The sequence below is a fragment of the Saccharomyces kudriavzevii genome, assembly GCF_947243775.1.
Source record: "Saccharomyces kudriavzevii IFO 1802 strain IFO1802 genome assembly, chromosome: 4".
In the NCBI taxonomy this organism is placed as follows: Eukaryota; Fungi; Ascomycota; class Saccharomycetes; order Saccharomycetales; family Saccharomycetaceae; genus Saccharomyces; species Saccharomyces kudriavzevii.
In genome coordinates, this window is record NC_079275.1 from 1,096,559 (window position 1) to 1,112,390 (window position 15,832).

At 38.4% G+C, this 15,832-nt stretch overlaps 6 protein-coding genes and 1 non-coding gene across 7 annotated transcripts; 4 read left to right on the forward strand and 3 right to left on the reverse strand.

Moving 5' to 3' along the window:
- Positions 1-458: 458 nt before the first annotated feature.
- On the forward strand, positions 459-4,985 carry SWR1 (chromatin-remodeling protein SWR1; the record flags this gene model as incomplete). The annotated part of the gene is made up of 1 exon (XM_056227113.1): positions 459-4,985. The coding sequence occupies one exon, from the start codon at positions 459-461 to the stop codon at positions 4,983-4,985; it is 4,527 nt and encodes a 1,508-aa protein (XP_056086967.1).
- A 672-nt stretch (positions 4,986-5,657) lies between these two features.
- MSN5 (karyopherin MSN5) lies at positions 5,658-9,332 on the forward strand (the record flags this gene model as incomplete). The annotated part of the gene is made up of 1 exon (XM_056227114.1): positions 5,658-9,332. The coding sequence occupies one exon, from the start codon at positions 5,658-5,660 to the stop codon at positions 9,330-9,332; it is 3,675 nt and encodes a 1,224-aa protein (XP_056086968.1).
- A 254-nt stretch (positions 9,333-9,586) lies between these two features.
- MRX8 (translation initiation/elongation factor MRX8) lies at positions 9,587-10,552 on the forward strand (the record flags this gene model as incomplete). The annotated part of the gene is made up of 1 exon (XM_056227116.1): positions 9,587-10,552. The coding sequence occupies one exon, from the start codon at positions 9,587-9,589 to the stop codon at positions 10,550-10,552; it is 966 nt and encodes a 321-aa protein (XP_056086969.1).
- Positions 10,553-10,860: 308 nt separating this feature from the next.
- On the forward strand, positions 10,861-11,721 carry MRPS28 (mitochondrial 37S ribosomal protein uS15m; the record flags this gene model as incomplete). Its single annotated transcript, XM_056227117.1, has 1 exon — positions 10,861-11,721. One exon carries the CDS (start codon positions 10,861-10,863, stop codon positions 11,719-11,721), a length of 861 nt encoding a protein of 286 aa, XP_056086970.1.
- Positions 11,722-11,936: 215 nt separating this feature from the next.
- Positions 11,937-14,015, reverse strand: SKDI04G5500 (uncharacterized protein; the record flags this gene model as incomplete). Its single annotated transcript, XM_056227118.1, has 1 exon — positions 11,937-14,015. The coding sequence occupies one exon, from the start codon at positions 14,013-14,015 to the stop codon at positions 11,937-11,939; it is 2,079 nt and encodes a 692-aa protein (XP_056086971.1).
- A 494-nt stretch (positions 14,016-14,509) lies between these two features.
- FCF1 (rRNA-processing protein FCF1) lies at positions 14,510-15,079 on the reverse strand (the record flags this gene model as incomplete). Its single annotated transcript, XM_056227119.1, has 1 exon — positions 14,510-15,079. One exon carries the CDS (start codon positions 15,077-15,079, stop codon positions 14,510-14,512), a length of 570 nt encoding a protein of 189 aa, XP_056086972.1.
- Positions 15,080-15,384: 305 nt separating this feature from the next.
- Positions 15,385-15,485, reverse strand: Skdi_4.trna20S. The gene is given in 2 exon segments: positions 15,385-15,429; positions 15,449-15,485. It is a non-coding gene; the product is annotated as a tRNA-Ser (tRNA).
- Positions 15,486-15,832: the final 347 nt, after the last annotated feature.

A 15,832-nucleotide genomic window follows, 5' to 3' on the forward strand; every position in this document is an offset into this window, starting at 1 on the left:
ATGTGTTTCTATTCTGGTCTTCAAATTGTACGTGATGTACAGACCACTTATAGGCATTTCACTGCATATTACTCTTTTGAAAAAATATTGTACGTTTCGCATTACCCGTTAATCCCTTTATACGAACAGTTTCTGCGGGTAAATCTTTCTTCTGTCCTTTTTCTTTTCCGATTCTATTTTTTCTGAGATTCTTCGGTGGCGTTTCGCGACAACAACGAAAAAAAGAAAGAGGAAACTTGAAGAAACGGTGCAAAGGGATAGCGGGATTTGGAAGTGTTTGTGCGCAAAAGGGATAGAGTTTGAGCTTTAAACTAGGTCAGACCCACAGCATTCGATTACTGCATTTGAGAGGTATTTAACACTACCATTTTAGTTCCTAGAAATCACACCCTTGAGCTGAAAATTTATGAATTTTACCTGCTCTTTGCATTTTTCCATTTATTGCATTACCAGAATATATGACCATATCTCGTAAATCACATAAGAAAGACAGAAAAGTTGATGGCGGGCAGGATTTGGCGGATCTGAAGTTTAAATATGACCTACTGACGAACGAGTTGTTCCATTTGAGGGAGTTCATTTCACTGGTTGATTATGATCCAACCCATTTCAATGATACTGAAAGTTTCCAGAAGTTTCTCCAAGACACACACTTGTCGCTGGAGGATGGAGAAGAAGAGCCTGTTAATGACCTTATCCTTACAAAGAAAAGCACAAATGGCGAGCACGCTCGTAGGAGACGCAATCTCAGGACATCGACAATTGTCGGCTCCGATACGACCAACTATAAAACGGATGATATAGAACTAAAACTGGAAAATATTGCACCTTTAGTACGAAATAAATGTGAAAAACTAAAAAAAAAACTGAACGATCATTCAAGTACGAATACTGCGGTACCGCAGAAGAGGCCACTGGAGCATTTAAAGAAAAGAGAGGCCGCAAGAACCTCAAAGTTAAAAACTGGAAAAAAGGAAGAGTCACCACCATTACCTGTACATAAAATTGAAGAGAATCATGATCATACCACGAAAGTTGAAGACACCTCAGAAACTTTCATGATAAACTATTCTTCTGATGATGGCTCTCTTGAAGACGCTAGTGAGCATTATAGTGATAATTTTTATTTTACCACATCATCTGAGGAGGAGGATATGAAGAAGAAAAGAGGCAGAAAAAGGAAAAGGCCAAGGATAAAATTGGTAGTTCACCCTCCAAAACAAACGATAACGAACCCATTGCATGTAATTAAGCCAGAATTCAATGATTTACACGAGTACATCGGCTCCTATAAGTTTTTAGAAGAAGATTTAACTCTGGAAGAATACAACCAGTATGTTAATGAGCAAAGAAATATCCTATCAAAGCTAAAAAAAGGTATTGAAAGTGGCGCATTGAAATATGACAAGGAAACAGATTCTTTACAACCTATAACATCAAAGGAAATTAAAGTCATTTTAGCATATAAACCAGATCCGGTTTCATATTTCTATAAACAGCAAGATCTACAAATCCATAGGGATCATTTGATTAACCAAGGTGTTAACATGAGCAAGCTGTTTAGAAATTCGACAAAGGCAAGAATAGCAAGAGCTAAAAAGGTTTCTCAAATGATAGAACAGCACTTCAAACATATAGCCGGTGCAGAAGAAAGGAAACTGAAAGAGGAAGAGAGGCACAAAAAAGCCTTAGCAAGATTTGCTGTTCAGGCTGTTAAAAAAAGATGGAACATGGCTGAGAAAGCCTACAGGATCTTGAGAAAAGATGAAGAAGAACAGTTAAAAAGGATTGAGGGGAAGCGGCATCTGTCTAAGATGCTAGAGAAGAGTACTCAGTTGCTGGGTGCTCAACTAAATCGGGCAAACGAGGATGAGAAAAGCAGCAATTCATCTTCTGATTCAGATGACGTTTTGAGTGAAAGTAATGTTGATATGGATGATGAACTGTCAATATCTTCTTCCGGTGATGATGGAGTCGATGCTGATACAGGACTCGATAATAGCTCAGCTTCAACGGAAGCTACTCCAACAGACATATCATTAAATCTAAGCCAATTGAAAGAAAAATATGAACACTTGAATAGTTCAACGACAGTGTATGATTCGACCAATAAAGATGGGCAGCCTCTTTTATCAAATGACCATGAGACTACAGCTAGCGAAGACTCTATAATGACGGGAGAGGAATCATCGGTATACTCATTCTCCGAAAATGAAAATCAAGACGAAAGCCAGGATAAGTCAGACGACAAAACGCCTTCTGTGGGGTTGAGTGCATTATTTGGTAAGGGTGAAGATTCTGATGAAGATTTGGATCTTGATGACAATGAAGATTTTGTAGAAAGCGAAGAAGTTGAAAAAGACGAAGCAGAAAGTCTGGGCGCTAATGTGGAAAAAGTAGAGGAACTTGACCATGCTGAAGTTGAAGATAGAAACGATTTTACTGGTGTTGAGGAAAAAACCCAGAAAATACAAGAAGAACAATTATCAGTCGTGGATGTACCAGTACCATCTTTGCTAAGAGGGAACCTAAGAATCTATCAAAAGCAAGGTTTGAATTGGCTAGCGTCTCTTTACAACAATCATACAAATGGTATTCTGGCGGATGAAATGGGGTTAGGTAAAACTATTCAAACGATTTCTCTGTTGGCGTATTTGGCTTGTGAAAAGGAAAACTGGGGGCCGCATCTTATTGTTGTTCCTACATCTGTCTTATTGAATTGGGAAATGGAATTTAAAAGGTTTGCGCCTGGATTCAAAGTTTTGACATATTACGGCTCTCCCCAACAACGTAAGGAAAAGAGAAAAGGTTGGAACAAGCCGGATGCTTTCCATGTATGCATTGTTTCTTATCAACTAGTAGTCCAAGACCAACATTCCTTCAAGAGAAAGAGATGGCAATACATGGTGCTAGATGAAGCGCATAACATTAAAAACTTTAGATCGACAAGATGGCAAGCACTTTTAAATTTCAATACACAAAGAAGGTTATTGTTGACTGGAACACCCTTACAGAATAACCTTGCTGAATTGTGGTCATTACTATATTTCTTGATGCCACAGACTATCATTGATGGGAAAAAAGTATCTGGATTTGCCGATCTTGACGCATTTCAACAATGGTTTGGACGGCCCGTCGATAAGATTATTGAAACCGGTCAAAATTTTGAACAAGACAAGGAAACGAAGAAAACGGTGGCCAAGTTGCATCAAGTCTTACGTCCATATCTTTTAAGAAGATTGAAAGCTGACGTTGAGAAACAGATGCCAGCTAAATATGAGCATATTGTCTATTGCAAACTGTCTAAAAGGCAAAGGTTTCTTTACGATGATTTCATGTCGAGAGCTCAAACGAAAGCAACTTTGGCTAGCGGAAATTTTATGTCCATTGTCAATTGTTTGATGCAATTGAGAAAGGTGTGTAACCATCCCAATCTATTTGAGGTGAGACCGATTTTAACATCATTCGTCCTTGATCATTGTGTGGCCGCCGAATATTGTGATGTTCAGAAAACTGTAGTTGATTTCTTCCAAAAAGGGAACCAGTTCAGCCAAATTGACCTAGATTTCATGAACTTAGTGTTTACCAATAACGATAAAGTTTTGACTTCTTACCATTCTGATCAAATCTCGAAACTAAAATGTGTAAGTGATTTTATTGAAGAAGTTGACAAATTGAAAGAAGCTAATAAGCAAGTTCAACAGGAATACGAGAAGACTACTTTAAATTTTCAAGATGCCAATCAATACTTCAAATACTCTAACCAACGGAAAGTTGAAGGAACAGTGGATATGCTGAGCTTTTTAAAGATGGTCAATAAGCTAAGGTGCGATAGAAGACCCGTATTTGGCAAAAACTTGATTGAACTCTTGACCAAAGACGATAAAATGGGATATGAGAAACCAAGGATCATTGATGAGGGGTTAATAAAGCCTTTACAAACCAGATTGTTAGACAATAAAAAGGTCATTGATACCTTTGCGGTTTTAACTCCAAAGGCCGTTTCATTGGATATGAGAAAGTTGGCTCTAGGACTGAACGATGACAGTTTAATAAATGAGAACACGAAGTTAAAGATAGTAGATAGCTGCTTTGAAATGACAAATCCACTGCACCAACTGCAAACTAAACTGACGATTGCATTCCCAGATAAGTCGCTACTTCAATATGATTGTGGTAAACTGCAGAAGTTAGCGATTTTACTGCAACAACTAAAGGACAGTGGTCACAGAGCACTAATTTTCACACAAATGACAAAAGTTCTGGATGTCTTGGAACAATTTTTAAATTATCACGGTTATTTATACATGAGATTAGATGGTGCCACAAAGATTGAGGACCGTCAAATTCTAACGGAGAGATTCAATACTGATTCCAGAATAACGGTATTCATCTTATCGAGTAGATCAGGAGGACTAGGCATCAATTTAACTGGCGCAGATACGGTAATTTTTTATGATTCAGATTGGAATCCAGCCATGGACAAACAGTGTCAGGACAGATGTCACAGAATTGGCCAGACTCGTGATGTGCACATTTACAGATTTGTCAGCGAGCATACCATAGAAAGTAATATCTTGAAAAAGGCCAACCAAAAAAGGCAGCTGGATAATGTTGTTATTCAAGAAGGTGACTTCACCACCGATTATTTCAGCAAACTTTCGGTAAGGGACCTGCTGGGGTCAGAGATACCGGAGAATGCTCCAAATGAGGACAAACCACTGATAGCTGACGGAGACATCGCAACCAAGGACCCCAAACAACTGGAAAAATTACTTGCGCAAGCTGAAGATGAGGACGATGTGAGGGCCGCAAACCTGGCCATGCGAGAAGTAGAGATTGATAACGAAGATTTTGACGAAACTGCCGAAAGAAAAGTAGGCAATGAAGAAAAAGAAGGACCCATCAAAGTGGATGAGTATGAGGGCACTGCCCATGTGGATGAGTACATGATCAGATTTATCGCCAATGGTTACTATTACTGACGAACCAGTTTCGCCTCCTGCGACCGTACCCAGAATTATATACCTACTGTGAATACTTGTAACGATATATAGCCGTAACGAACCAACAAATTGTATTATTACCTCAATGACCGCATATCCTTCTTGTCATTCCTGGTGCTTCCGCCACAGTGTTCGCTTCTTGATAATTGCCCAATTTTCTCACCGGGTGATAGCGGCGCACAACGGGCGGAGGGGCATTGCCACATTACTGCGCGATCAAGGTGGGTTTTTCCAAAGAGATTTCAAGAGCAATAAGCACTTGGTGCAGCAACGTTTGTCGCAGAGCATCAAGAGCAAGAATCCATTGAATAGAGGTACTGGCGTGTTGAGTCCCGTGTGTTTTTAACCTATTTTTTATTTGTTGACCACGTACAAGAGCCGTTGTTTGAAGTAAACCCTGATCAGATCCCCCTATTTGTTACAGCTGTTCTAGTTTAGTAGGTCAGAAGAAGAAGATCAAGAGAGAGAAAACCAGGGCAAAGAACGTACAATTCGATTCATTAGTCATTGAAAAGCCGTATCCGTTCTCTACAATTTTGTTTCAATCGTCATTTTGGTAATCATCGAGATTTTTCATATTATTTTGCCTTCAGCTTTTCAAGCACTTTTTTATTTTTGGATATAAAGCCTACATCGACTGAAAGAAAAGTAATGGATTCTGCAGGCGCTTCTCAGATCGTTAGCGCATTGGATGTTATCTACTCCCCTAAATCTAACAACTCTCAACGACAAGAAGCTCAGAAATTTTTAGATGAAGTAAAACTTTGTTCGGAATCTCCTTTCTGGGGATATGAAATTGCATTGCAAAACCCCACTAATTCTATACTGAAATACTTCGGGCTGGGATTGTTAGACCATGCAGTGAAGAAAAACTGGAGTGATTATGACGAGGGGAAAAGAGTGGCCTTGAGAAAATGGGTCATGGAGCTCAATTTTGGGGTGCAAGATTATGATACCAGATATATCAAGGAAAAATTGGCCACTTTATGGGTAGAAGTAGCAAAAAGAACATGGGGTGAAGCCCTTAAACAAACGAACCCTACAGAAGAGCAGTTGCTCGCATCGTGGGTGGACATGGACAACAACCTTTATGAACTTTGGAACATCAACCAATCGTCAAGAGAACTAGCATTAATAATTTTCAGAATCCTTTTTGAAGATGTTTTCTTATTGGATGATTTAATTGTCCTGAAGAGGATGACCGTTATTCAGCCTTTATGTGTAATGATCGTTTGCCCCATTGAAGTTTTTGCCATAAAATATAAATACAGCGATAAATGGACCAAGTTCAAGGCAAATGAGGAAGGCTGGTTTTCTATTTGGATTCCCGAATTAAACAATGCATTACAACAAAACAATTCTGAATATATCATAAGACTCTTAGAAACGTTGAAAACGTGCTTGAACTGGCCATTGACTGAAGTCATTGTAAGAAACGACGTATTAACCTCCCTATTAGCCTGCCTTTCCAGCAACATCCCCAAGGCGCAATCAATGGCGTTAGACTCGATACACATATTGTTGACCCGCCCTTATAGTAACGAAAGCCATTATCAAATGACTATAGATAGAGTGTTTGATAATATGGACTTGTTAGATGGTGTTTATGAAAGCTTATTGTTTGATCCTACGGATGATATTGACGAAATAAAATATCCCATTATAAAAAAATTCGTGGATATGATTAGTTGCCTTTATGTCTGTGTTCCCAAGATCAAAGAGACGAATGCTCAAATTCAAAAATATTTCAAGCTCGTATTAAAGACTACGTATAATCCAAGTTTAATTGTTAGTGGATTGACATTGGACTTGTGGTGTACTTGTCTTCGAAATGATGAATACTTGCCCAACCTCGAGAAATATATCATCCCGGATTTATTACAGTTTGCCGCGGATGCCCTAGTATATTATGAGCAAATTGATGGCCATATTTCCAAAAAATTTGCTGAGATTGATTTTCAATCGAAGTCCGAGTTTCAAACATTCTGTTCCACCTATAGGAAAAGAATAAGAGACATCATTAGATTGATTTCGTGTGTGGAGCTAGATCTCACCTATGATTGGTTGAACAACAGGCTGAACAGCTATTTCAGTTCTTCATTTGGTCAGCAGGTCTTGAGTTCTACCTTTTTGGATCATAAATTAGAGCCTTATTTGGGTGCTCTTTCTCAATATATGATTGTGGAATGTTTCATTAATGGTTGTATAAGATGGAAAATTTGGTACCCAGCAGGAGACGATTATGACGAAAAACTAGACTCGATATTACAAAAACTGGAGATCTTATCAAACCAGTTAATTGCATTAAATTTGAGAGAACCATTATTATTGAAGAAACAAATTCAGAATTTTGCCCTTTTTTTGACAATGTTAAAAGATAATGTGCTTTTCACTCTTTTAGAAAAGATCATAACTAGCGCTACAATGGATTATCCTGAAATTAATTTAGAGGAGAGGGGTGCTGAATCAGACGCAGTCCGAGACTTGAGATATGCCTGTGGCATTGAACTTAATCGAATGGCTTTGTTGATGCCCGAATCGCTGAAAAAAATTTACCCAGACTTGGAAAGCGTCATTGCCAGAATCATGCCCAACTTATCTTACCATGAGAAAATTTCATTCAAATCCTTTTTATTGATCATTGTACTAAAATCCTCACTAGATATGAAAGAAGAAAGATTTGCTGCCATTGTAGATCCTGAACTTTTAGCCTGGTCTGACAAGACTACGGTGGTTGGTCTTTCTGATTTGCATTGGTTTATGGAACGTTTAGGCATTGTTCAAATTGCAGAATATTTCCAAAGGCGCGACATTAACGAAAACAGTGATCTTCTATCTATCTCAATTGACGATGAGGGAAAAGAATTAAAATCTGAACTGACCAAACGTTGGCAAAGTTTATTTCCTGTTCGAGCAACAAGAATGTTCATTCATTATTCGATGCAGAGTATAAAGACCGATGAAGAATTCAAAATGCTACAAGACTTATGGAGACCTAGAATCGTCCCGATCTTGCCATACATCACAAGATTGTTGTACCAGTTACAATCTTACCATGACTCGGATAATTGGAAGGGATTGCCTACGGTTGTGCAATCTTTCGTTAAATATTCCACTATTGAAAGATTTTGGGAGGCCGGCGCTTCGAACAAATCAAAGGATGAATTCATTGATGAACATATGAAGGCAATGCAGACTTTGAGAGACTTCGCGGACTCTGTAGGACACATTATTAGGTACACAAGAGAATATACTCTACTTGTTCTAAGTGCCATATCATCGCTTGGTAGCGTCTTTTACCTTTTGGACGACTCACCCGATTTACTTCTGAATTCGATTGCTATATTCAAACCAGGTACCAATGAGATAAGTCCGGGTGTCTCAACGCATGGCTGGAAGCACATAATGAACATAGCCATTCGCCCTATATTGAAAGGTTGTCCAAAAGATTGCCTGGAGAAATTCATGCCAGCATTTCTACCGAAGTTGTTTGAAATCTTAGATATGCTACTTTGTCAAAAATGGTCCTCACATATGAGCGATATGGACATGAATCCAGTTCCTACGGACGATGATCAAATGACTGAAGAAATACTGGAAGAGAATTTATTAAGACAACTAACCACAGTTGTTGTTCGAATAGTGATTGATTGTGTTGGACAAGGTAACGCCAATCCAAACAGTGCTAAAAGTAGACTAAACAACCACCAAATTGAGATGAGAAAGATCATATTTAATGATTTAAACACTCTTGCCCCATTTTTGAAACTTTTGAACCATTTAGTTTCATTCAAAGATACCAAATGCTCGTTCAATTCTATCCTAGTGATGAAATGTTGTTTGACTTCAGTTCTTAATCAAAACAATACTGTTGATGAATATTTTACATTTGACGTAATGAAAAATCTATTGCTCAATGTATTGTGTAATAGCGCATTCAAGGATTCTTTCCATGAAGCACTGTATGTTTTCACCGTGATCTTTTTAACACTGTGTAAAGAATATCCATCCGCTAGGGCATTCCTGTTTGAGATATCTAACGGCTACAATATTGACGATCTCTACAAGAATCTGAGGAATGTAGACGAATATAAAACACAGAGAGCGCTCATGATTGACTTCATAGATTGGGTGAAGGCTACAAATGGAAAGGAAGATGGTAATGTAGACCATGCAGGCGATGAGAGGAAACGGCAAGAGAAAAGGGAAGCTATTTTAAAGAAAGCAAATGAGAGATTAATCAAAAAGAATAAGGAAAATGGTGACATGCTGGATGATCCGAATATTGAAGACGGCGCTGTAGGTAATCTCTTCGATGATAACTGATAATTTGATACCTCATATACATACATGTATAGAATGAAATTAGAAAAATCAAATAGATATATCTAAATCGTGCTAAAAATTGTAATTATTGTGAAATTTTTTTTGTTTCTTCAGCTTAAAATACTTCTCGATTGATACCATTAACTTTAGTGCACTTGAATATAATCAGGCATTTAACGAGCTTTAGCATAGCGTCCGGGAGGTTGTTTTCTTCCAAAAATCTTGGCTCTTCAAAAAAGTCAAGCTGTTTAACAATGAAACAAGTTTACAGGAGATATATACATAATTCAACCGCATTTATTCAGAGCATTGTCACTAACACTAAAACAGCAAGAATAGTCACGCAAATACCTGTTGGAAAAGCCAAAAAAAAAAAGACAAAAACTGTTCTTAGAAAGAAAAGTAATAGTTGGTTGAAAGGGAACCTTCCGAACTGGCATGAACTAAACGATACTTTCAACATTCATTATGGAAAACCAGCTGACTCTGATTTGAATAAAGTTAATCGATTTTTCAATAGGGCAAAAGTGAAATTTGATTGGAGTGCAGCTACTTTCGATGACATACCTGATCAGAAACAGAGAAACTCCTCCATAAGTAAAGAAATCGATTATGATAGATCGAGTAAACACGATAGTGAAAATAGCAACGGCACCACAAGGGTTAATTATTTGCCAGAGGTAATCTTTCTCGGAGGAACAAACGTAGGAAAATCCTCCATCCTAAACAATATCACCACATCAATTGTAAGCAAAGACATAGGAAGTTTGGCAAGAGTGTCCAAAACAACAGGTTTTACAAAAACACTCAATTGTTACAACGTAGGGAATAAGTTCAGAATGATTGACTCACCTGGTTACGGATTCAACAGTAGTAAAGAACAGGGAGGTATCACTTTACGGTATTTACTGGAGAGGGAAGAGCTTGTTAGGTGCTTCCTGTTACTTGCTGGCGATAAGGATATAAATGATACAGATAATATGATGATTCGATACATGCATGAACATGGTATTCCCTTCGAAGTCGTCTTTACGAAGATGGACAAAGTTCAAGCCGTAGGTGAGTTCGAGCAGAAGGTTACGTCTTCAGGATTAATGGACTTGCCAACCTTGCCGAGGCTTGTATTGACTAACTCGCTTACATCCAGGACGTCTCCCAAGCGGTTAGGTGTAGACCTGTTGAGATATACGATATTCCAAAGTTGTGGCTTGATTTCATAATCACGAATATATATATATATATATATGTAAAATGATGTTACTGCTACACTAAAAAGATGTTACTGCTACACTCGGACCTTAGGTCAATAGTTATCATGTAAAATAAGCAAAGCAAGGCAAGTAAGGAAACTCAACCAGCTTTGACGTTTTTTCTTGATTCGAAATTTAGCGAACCTCCGTGATGGGAATATATAACTTGAAAAAAACGAAAAGCGTCGAAGCTGGAGAGCAATATAAGGGTTTTTTGGAGTAGAAAATTACCTAGGAATCTTTTTGAGAGTATATTCAGGTATTTGAAGGTACACGTAATGTCGATCGTTGGAAGGAATGTTATTCTGAGTCTGAGAGTTTCACTCTGCTCTCTTCGTATGGGTCAGAGATCGTTCACATCCTCTCCGATTAGCCATAGTGCAAAAGCTGTGAAATTCTTAAAAGCCCAAAGACGAAAACAAAAAAATGAAGCTAAGCAGGCTTCTTTAAAGGCAGCAACCGATAAGGTTGATCCAGTTTTGGGTCGTGTGGATACCCCATTTATAACGCGTATTATGGCAGAATTAAAAGAACCGTTAGTTCTGTCGAATGGTTATAATATCGAAGAAGTAGATAAATTCTTTGCAGCTACTGAGTCTGCTAAACGTGAAAGAGCAGAGTTGTCGGGTTTGAACACAGAAGTCGTGGGCCTTGAAGATATAGAATCATTGGAAGCAAGACGTGAAGCTATTTTGAGAATATTAAGTATGAGGAACTCTGAGAATGTACATGCTATTAAACTAGCCGTGGGGCTAGCACGTAAGGAATTTGAGAGATTTCCAGGTGATACTGGTTCTAGTGAGGTCCAGGCGGCCTGTATGACTGTTCGTATTCAGAATATGGCAAATCACATTAAAGAACACCGAAAGGACTTCGCAAACACTAGACACTTGAGAATATTAGTCCAACAAAGGCAAGCAATATTAAGATACTTGAAAAGGGATAATCCTGAAAAATATTACTGGACCATTCAAAAATTAGGGTTGAATGATGCTGCTGTAACGGAAGAGTTCAACATGGATAGACGTTACATGCAAGACTATGGATTTTTCGGTGATAGAATATTGATAAAAGACTCTAAGAAAGTAGCAGATCAAAAGCGTAGAGAGATAAGAAGACAGAAAAGGGCTACATTTTAGGATTATTTGAATTTTGTATAGGGAAGCTTGTAAATATGAAACCATCATACCTTTTCTTTTCCATTTATGTCCTTACATCTGTAATATACGAATCAATAAATCAATATCAGGCTAAAAAACTATAAGATTATAAAAAAAGTTCTTAGTAATCATGCATTAAGTATAAAATAACGTACACTATCAAACAAGAAGGAAAATGAAATGCATATGTCTAATTAAGCTCCTAAGAGAGCTGTGCCTTCATCTGGATCGTCCGAGTCCGTTAAATATTCGTCGCTATCCACTTCATCATCTTCGGTTTCTTTCAAGATTTCAGCGTAGCTCATAATTTTGTCCCAATCAGGAAACAACACATAGTAAGCTTCAACCAAGCCAATTAGAAGCATAGCACTTCCAATACCAATCCAGAGACCATATAACTTCATGTCAAAGAACCAACTTAGGATCAGCGCTAAGGGAATTCCAAATAGATAGTATGCCAATAGATTGACTATACTTCCAAGGGATTGCATACCTTGACCCCTAAGACACGAACCGGCCACAGCATTGAGCGAGTCGAAATTTTGAACAACACCTACCAAGGGCAATACTTGCGCGATTAATTTGATGACTTCGGGATCTTTAGAGTAAACGTTGGCAATTATGTTACGTCCAAAGACTAGCACGCAACAATTGGTGAATCCTGCAATGAACGAGAATGACAGCCCAACTTGGGAAGAAATATGTGCAAAATCAGTTCTCTTTGCACCAATGAAGTTAGCAATTCTTGTAGAGGAAGATATACCGATTGCAAAAGGAACCATGTATAGTAGTGCCGCCATAGTTGATGCTGCGGATTGGGCTGCTAGATAACTAACACCATAATATGCACTAAACAAAGTTAGTAGTTCGTATGATAGTTCCTCTGCTTCTAACATAATAATACCCGAAAAAGCTAAATGTCCTAAATCTTTCCAATGGGTGAATGCCTTTTTTGAAAATCCACCCCAGCATTTTCTTCCCTCAATGTGCAGTGCATAAAGCGATAGTAAGAAAAACATTAGCCAGAAGTTAAGCACCACGGCAATTGCAGCCCCGATGAATCCAACGCCAATGTACTTATTCCAAACAAGAGTGTAACTGACCAAGACGTTCAAAGGAGCACATATTGTCAGAACGTAGATACCTGCATCAAAAATGCCTTGAGCTTGTAAAAATCGCTTCAAATTCTCGAACAAAATGTATGCTGGAGCTCCCAGTATCAGGACTCTCAAAAATCGTGATGTTAAATTTATTAATTCTTTCTCAGGAATGATATAAGAAAGGATGGGTTCAGAATACCACCACATGAATGCAAACGGTACATATATAACTAATGAGAAGGCAATACAACGCTGAAAGTGAACCCCCACACTATAAAACCTTCCAGAGCCGTATGCTTGAGGGCATAGAGTGTCTAGACTAGTGGCAATGCCTTCAAATATAGCTAGGGTGATGTTGGAAGTCATGGATGCTAAAGATACAGCCGCTAGCTCATTCTTACCCAGGTGACCAACAGTTAATGAACAGACCATAGGGAAAATTTGTTCCAGTAAAAACGTGAAGATTAGAGGGAAAGAGTAGGATGCTAAAACTTTCGCCTCTGACTTGAAGGTCACATGGCTATGAGCTAATTCGACTAGTGCTTCAGAATCGTTCTCGTCTAGTTCTTGGTAAATGGTCGGAACCGAACCTCGACTAGTCACGGATACGAATGATGGCCTTCTACGATGTGACGCTTCAATTATTGCATTTTGATTCAATTTCTGTTTCTGAGCCTGAAGTCTATTCATGAATTCGTCATATTCCAGCTCTCTTCCAGAATGTTCTTGCGTTCCATCAGGTGTGTTGCTCTGGCTTGCTTCCTCGTTATCAGAGTTATACACTGATGAATATCGTCGTTCATGCTCATGTAGAATCCAGTCAACGTCTTGTGGCGAAAGTTCAGGGGTTTCTGACACTCTTGAGGGCAAAGAAATTGTTCTGCTAAGTTCGCCATCCTCCTCATCATGGTAGTATAGGTCTGGTTCCTCTTCAATATTACCCAAATATGGACCTGGTTCATGCACGTTACTTCCGAAATCGTTTGTCAAAGATCGAAAACTTCGCTGATCGGTGTTTCTCGTTCTTGCACGAAACTTGCGTACCAGGGGGTTCTTCTTGTTGGGGGGAAGAAAACCTAACGATATTCTTCTATGAGTGTTACCAATACCCATACCATTCGTTCGGAGCGAAGGATGCACTTCTGAAAGAGTCTTTGACAGGATCCCTACCATCGTTTTAACTTTTCTTTCTCAGCAGCCTAGCAGCTTATCTGTATGGTAGATTATTCTATAAGTATCGTACGTGATACTCACTTTGTATCTTACACTCCCAGCATGGAAATAGCTTTCTTATGTAAGAATGCTATTCAAGTTTTGTCCCTTTGAATGCGCGAGACAGAAAACTTATCGAATGAAATATATTCTGTATCACGTGGATTGCATAGAATGAAGACGGAAAACTCGGCATGGCTGATGCGAAGGACTATTAACTAATTGGTTTTTATCATGTTTGCTGGCAGAGTTCAGGATTTCTTCTTTTCTTTTTCTGTGCTCTGTATTTTCCAAGAAGAATTACAAAGTATATGGCCTTGAGAGGAAGAAAAACCTTTCAAAATTCTAGTTCATCTAAGACATCTTCATCTTATTGGTCCATTAAAGTTGCTATTATAAAATTACTATACATGATAAACCAAGAACGTTGCACTCAAAATGCAAATACGTGCATTTTAAAAGACATCTGGCAATTTTTCGATGACGTATGCATGGCCCCCGACACTCATTAAAGGAATACCAGGGATCTTCCTAATTCTTTGCTTCAGACCAGCATCATTCGTAGCCACAATGTAACACTTATGTTGTAAAACTCTATGCACCAAACAATCGTCTGCGTATGTGCCCTTGTGCGAGCAGCTGAGTCTTTTTATCCTTGGATCGCGGGCCAGTTTCAAAGCAATACGATACTTAGGTCCCAATTTTTCTAATTCCGCCATTACACAGTCTGTGATCAGTGGATTACATTTTGCGAGTAGGCAGTCCATCATGCCTCTAACAATGTCAACTTTTTTTTGAATGGAGAAATTTATAAAATTAGTATCTATCAGCACTTGATAAGGTGGCTTTATGGCTTCATTGTACTGGAAGAAAAGTGCACTTGATACTTGTGGTACATTTCTAGTCAACTCAGGGTCTTCTTTATCTTTAACGTCTTCCTGATTTTTCTTCAATCTTTGATCTTTCTTAGTGTTTAATGTTCTCTTCACCAGACCGAACTTTCTTGTTTTCTTAGCTTTACCCATATTTAACTGCAGTGGTAATGCTGATATTTTCGTTTGAAGCCAAAGCTGCTATGTTTCGATGAGTAGCGATGTTTTGTACAAGCATTGTTCGGTATAACTTAATACTGAAAATTTTTTGCCGTTGGTAATGATGTATCTGCAAAAGCGCAAAACTTCTCTACATCATACCAGGTTTCAGGCATGAGTAGTGCTTCTTTCCCATCCTCAGGTCAATGGGGCAAGAAGATACAACTTATACGGTGAATTATTGTAGTAAGATAAATATATGAAAATGAGGAAGCTGAGAAAAAAATTAAAAAGAAATGCGTCACAGACAGGATTCGAACCTGCGCAGGTAAAACCCAATGCCTAATTGCTTTTCTGAGGAAATAGCAGGGCATCGCCTTAACCACTCGGCCACTGGGACAGGAACACTTCAGAATGTTGTATCTCAAGATGGGATACCTCAATATGACGACAGTACGTCATAATGAACACGACGGAAATATCTATAAAAATGTTGGAACAATAATCAACTATCCATCAATTACTGGTACAGCTGATTAATACATTCAATCACGTAGCTAGAAGATTATCATATACGGTGTTAAGAAGATGACAAAAATTATTAGACCAGTGAAATAAGATTCAGGACAGTCATCGAATTTAGTGGAAGCTGAAGTGCAAGGATTGATAATGCAATAGGATCAATGAATAACGACGTATAAAATGAAGGAAGAAATAAGAATAAGATTATGTAAAAGTGCAGATTCC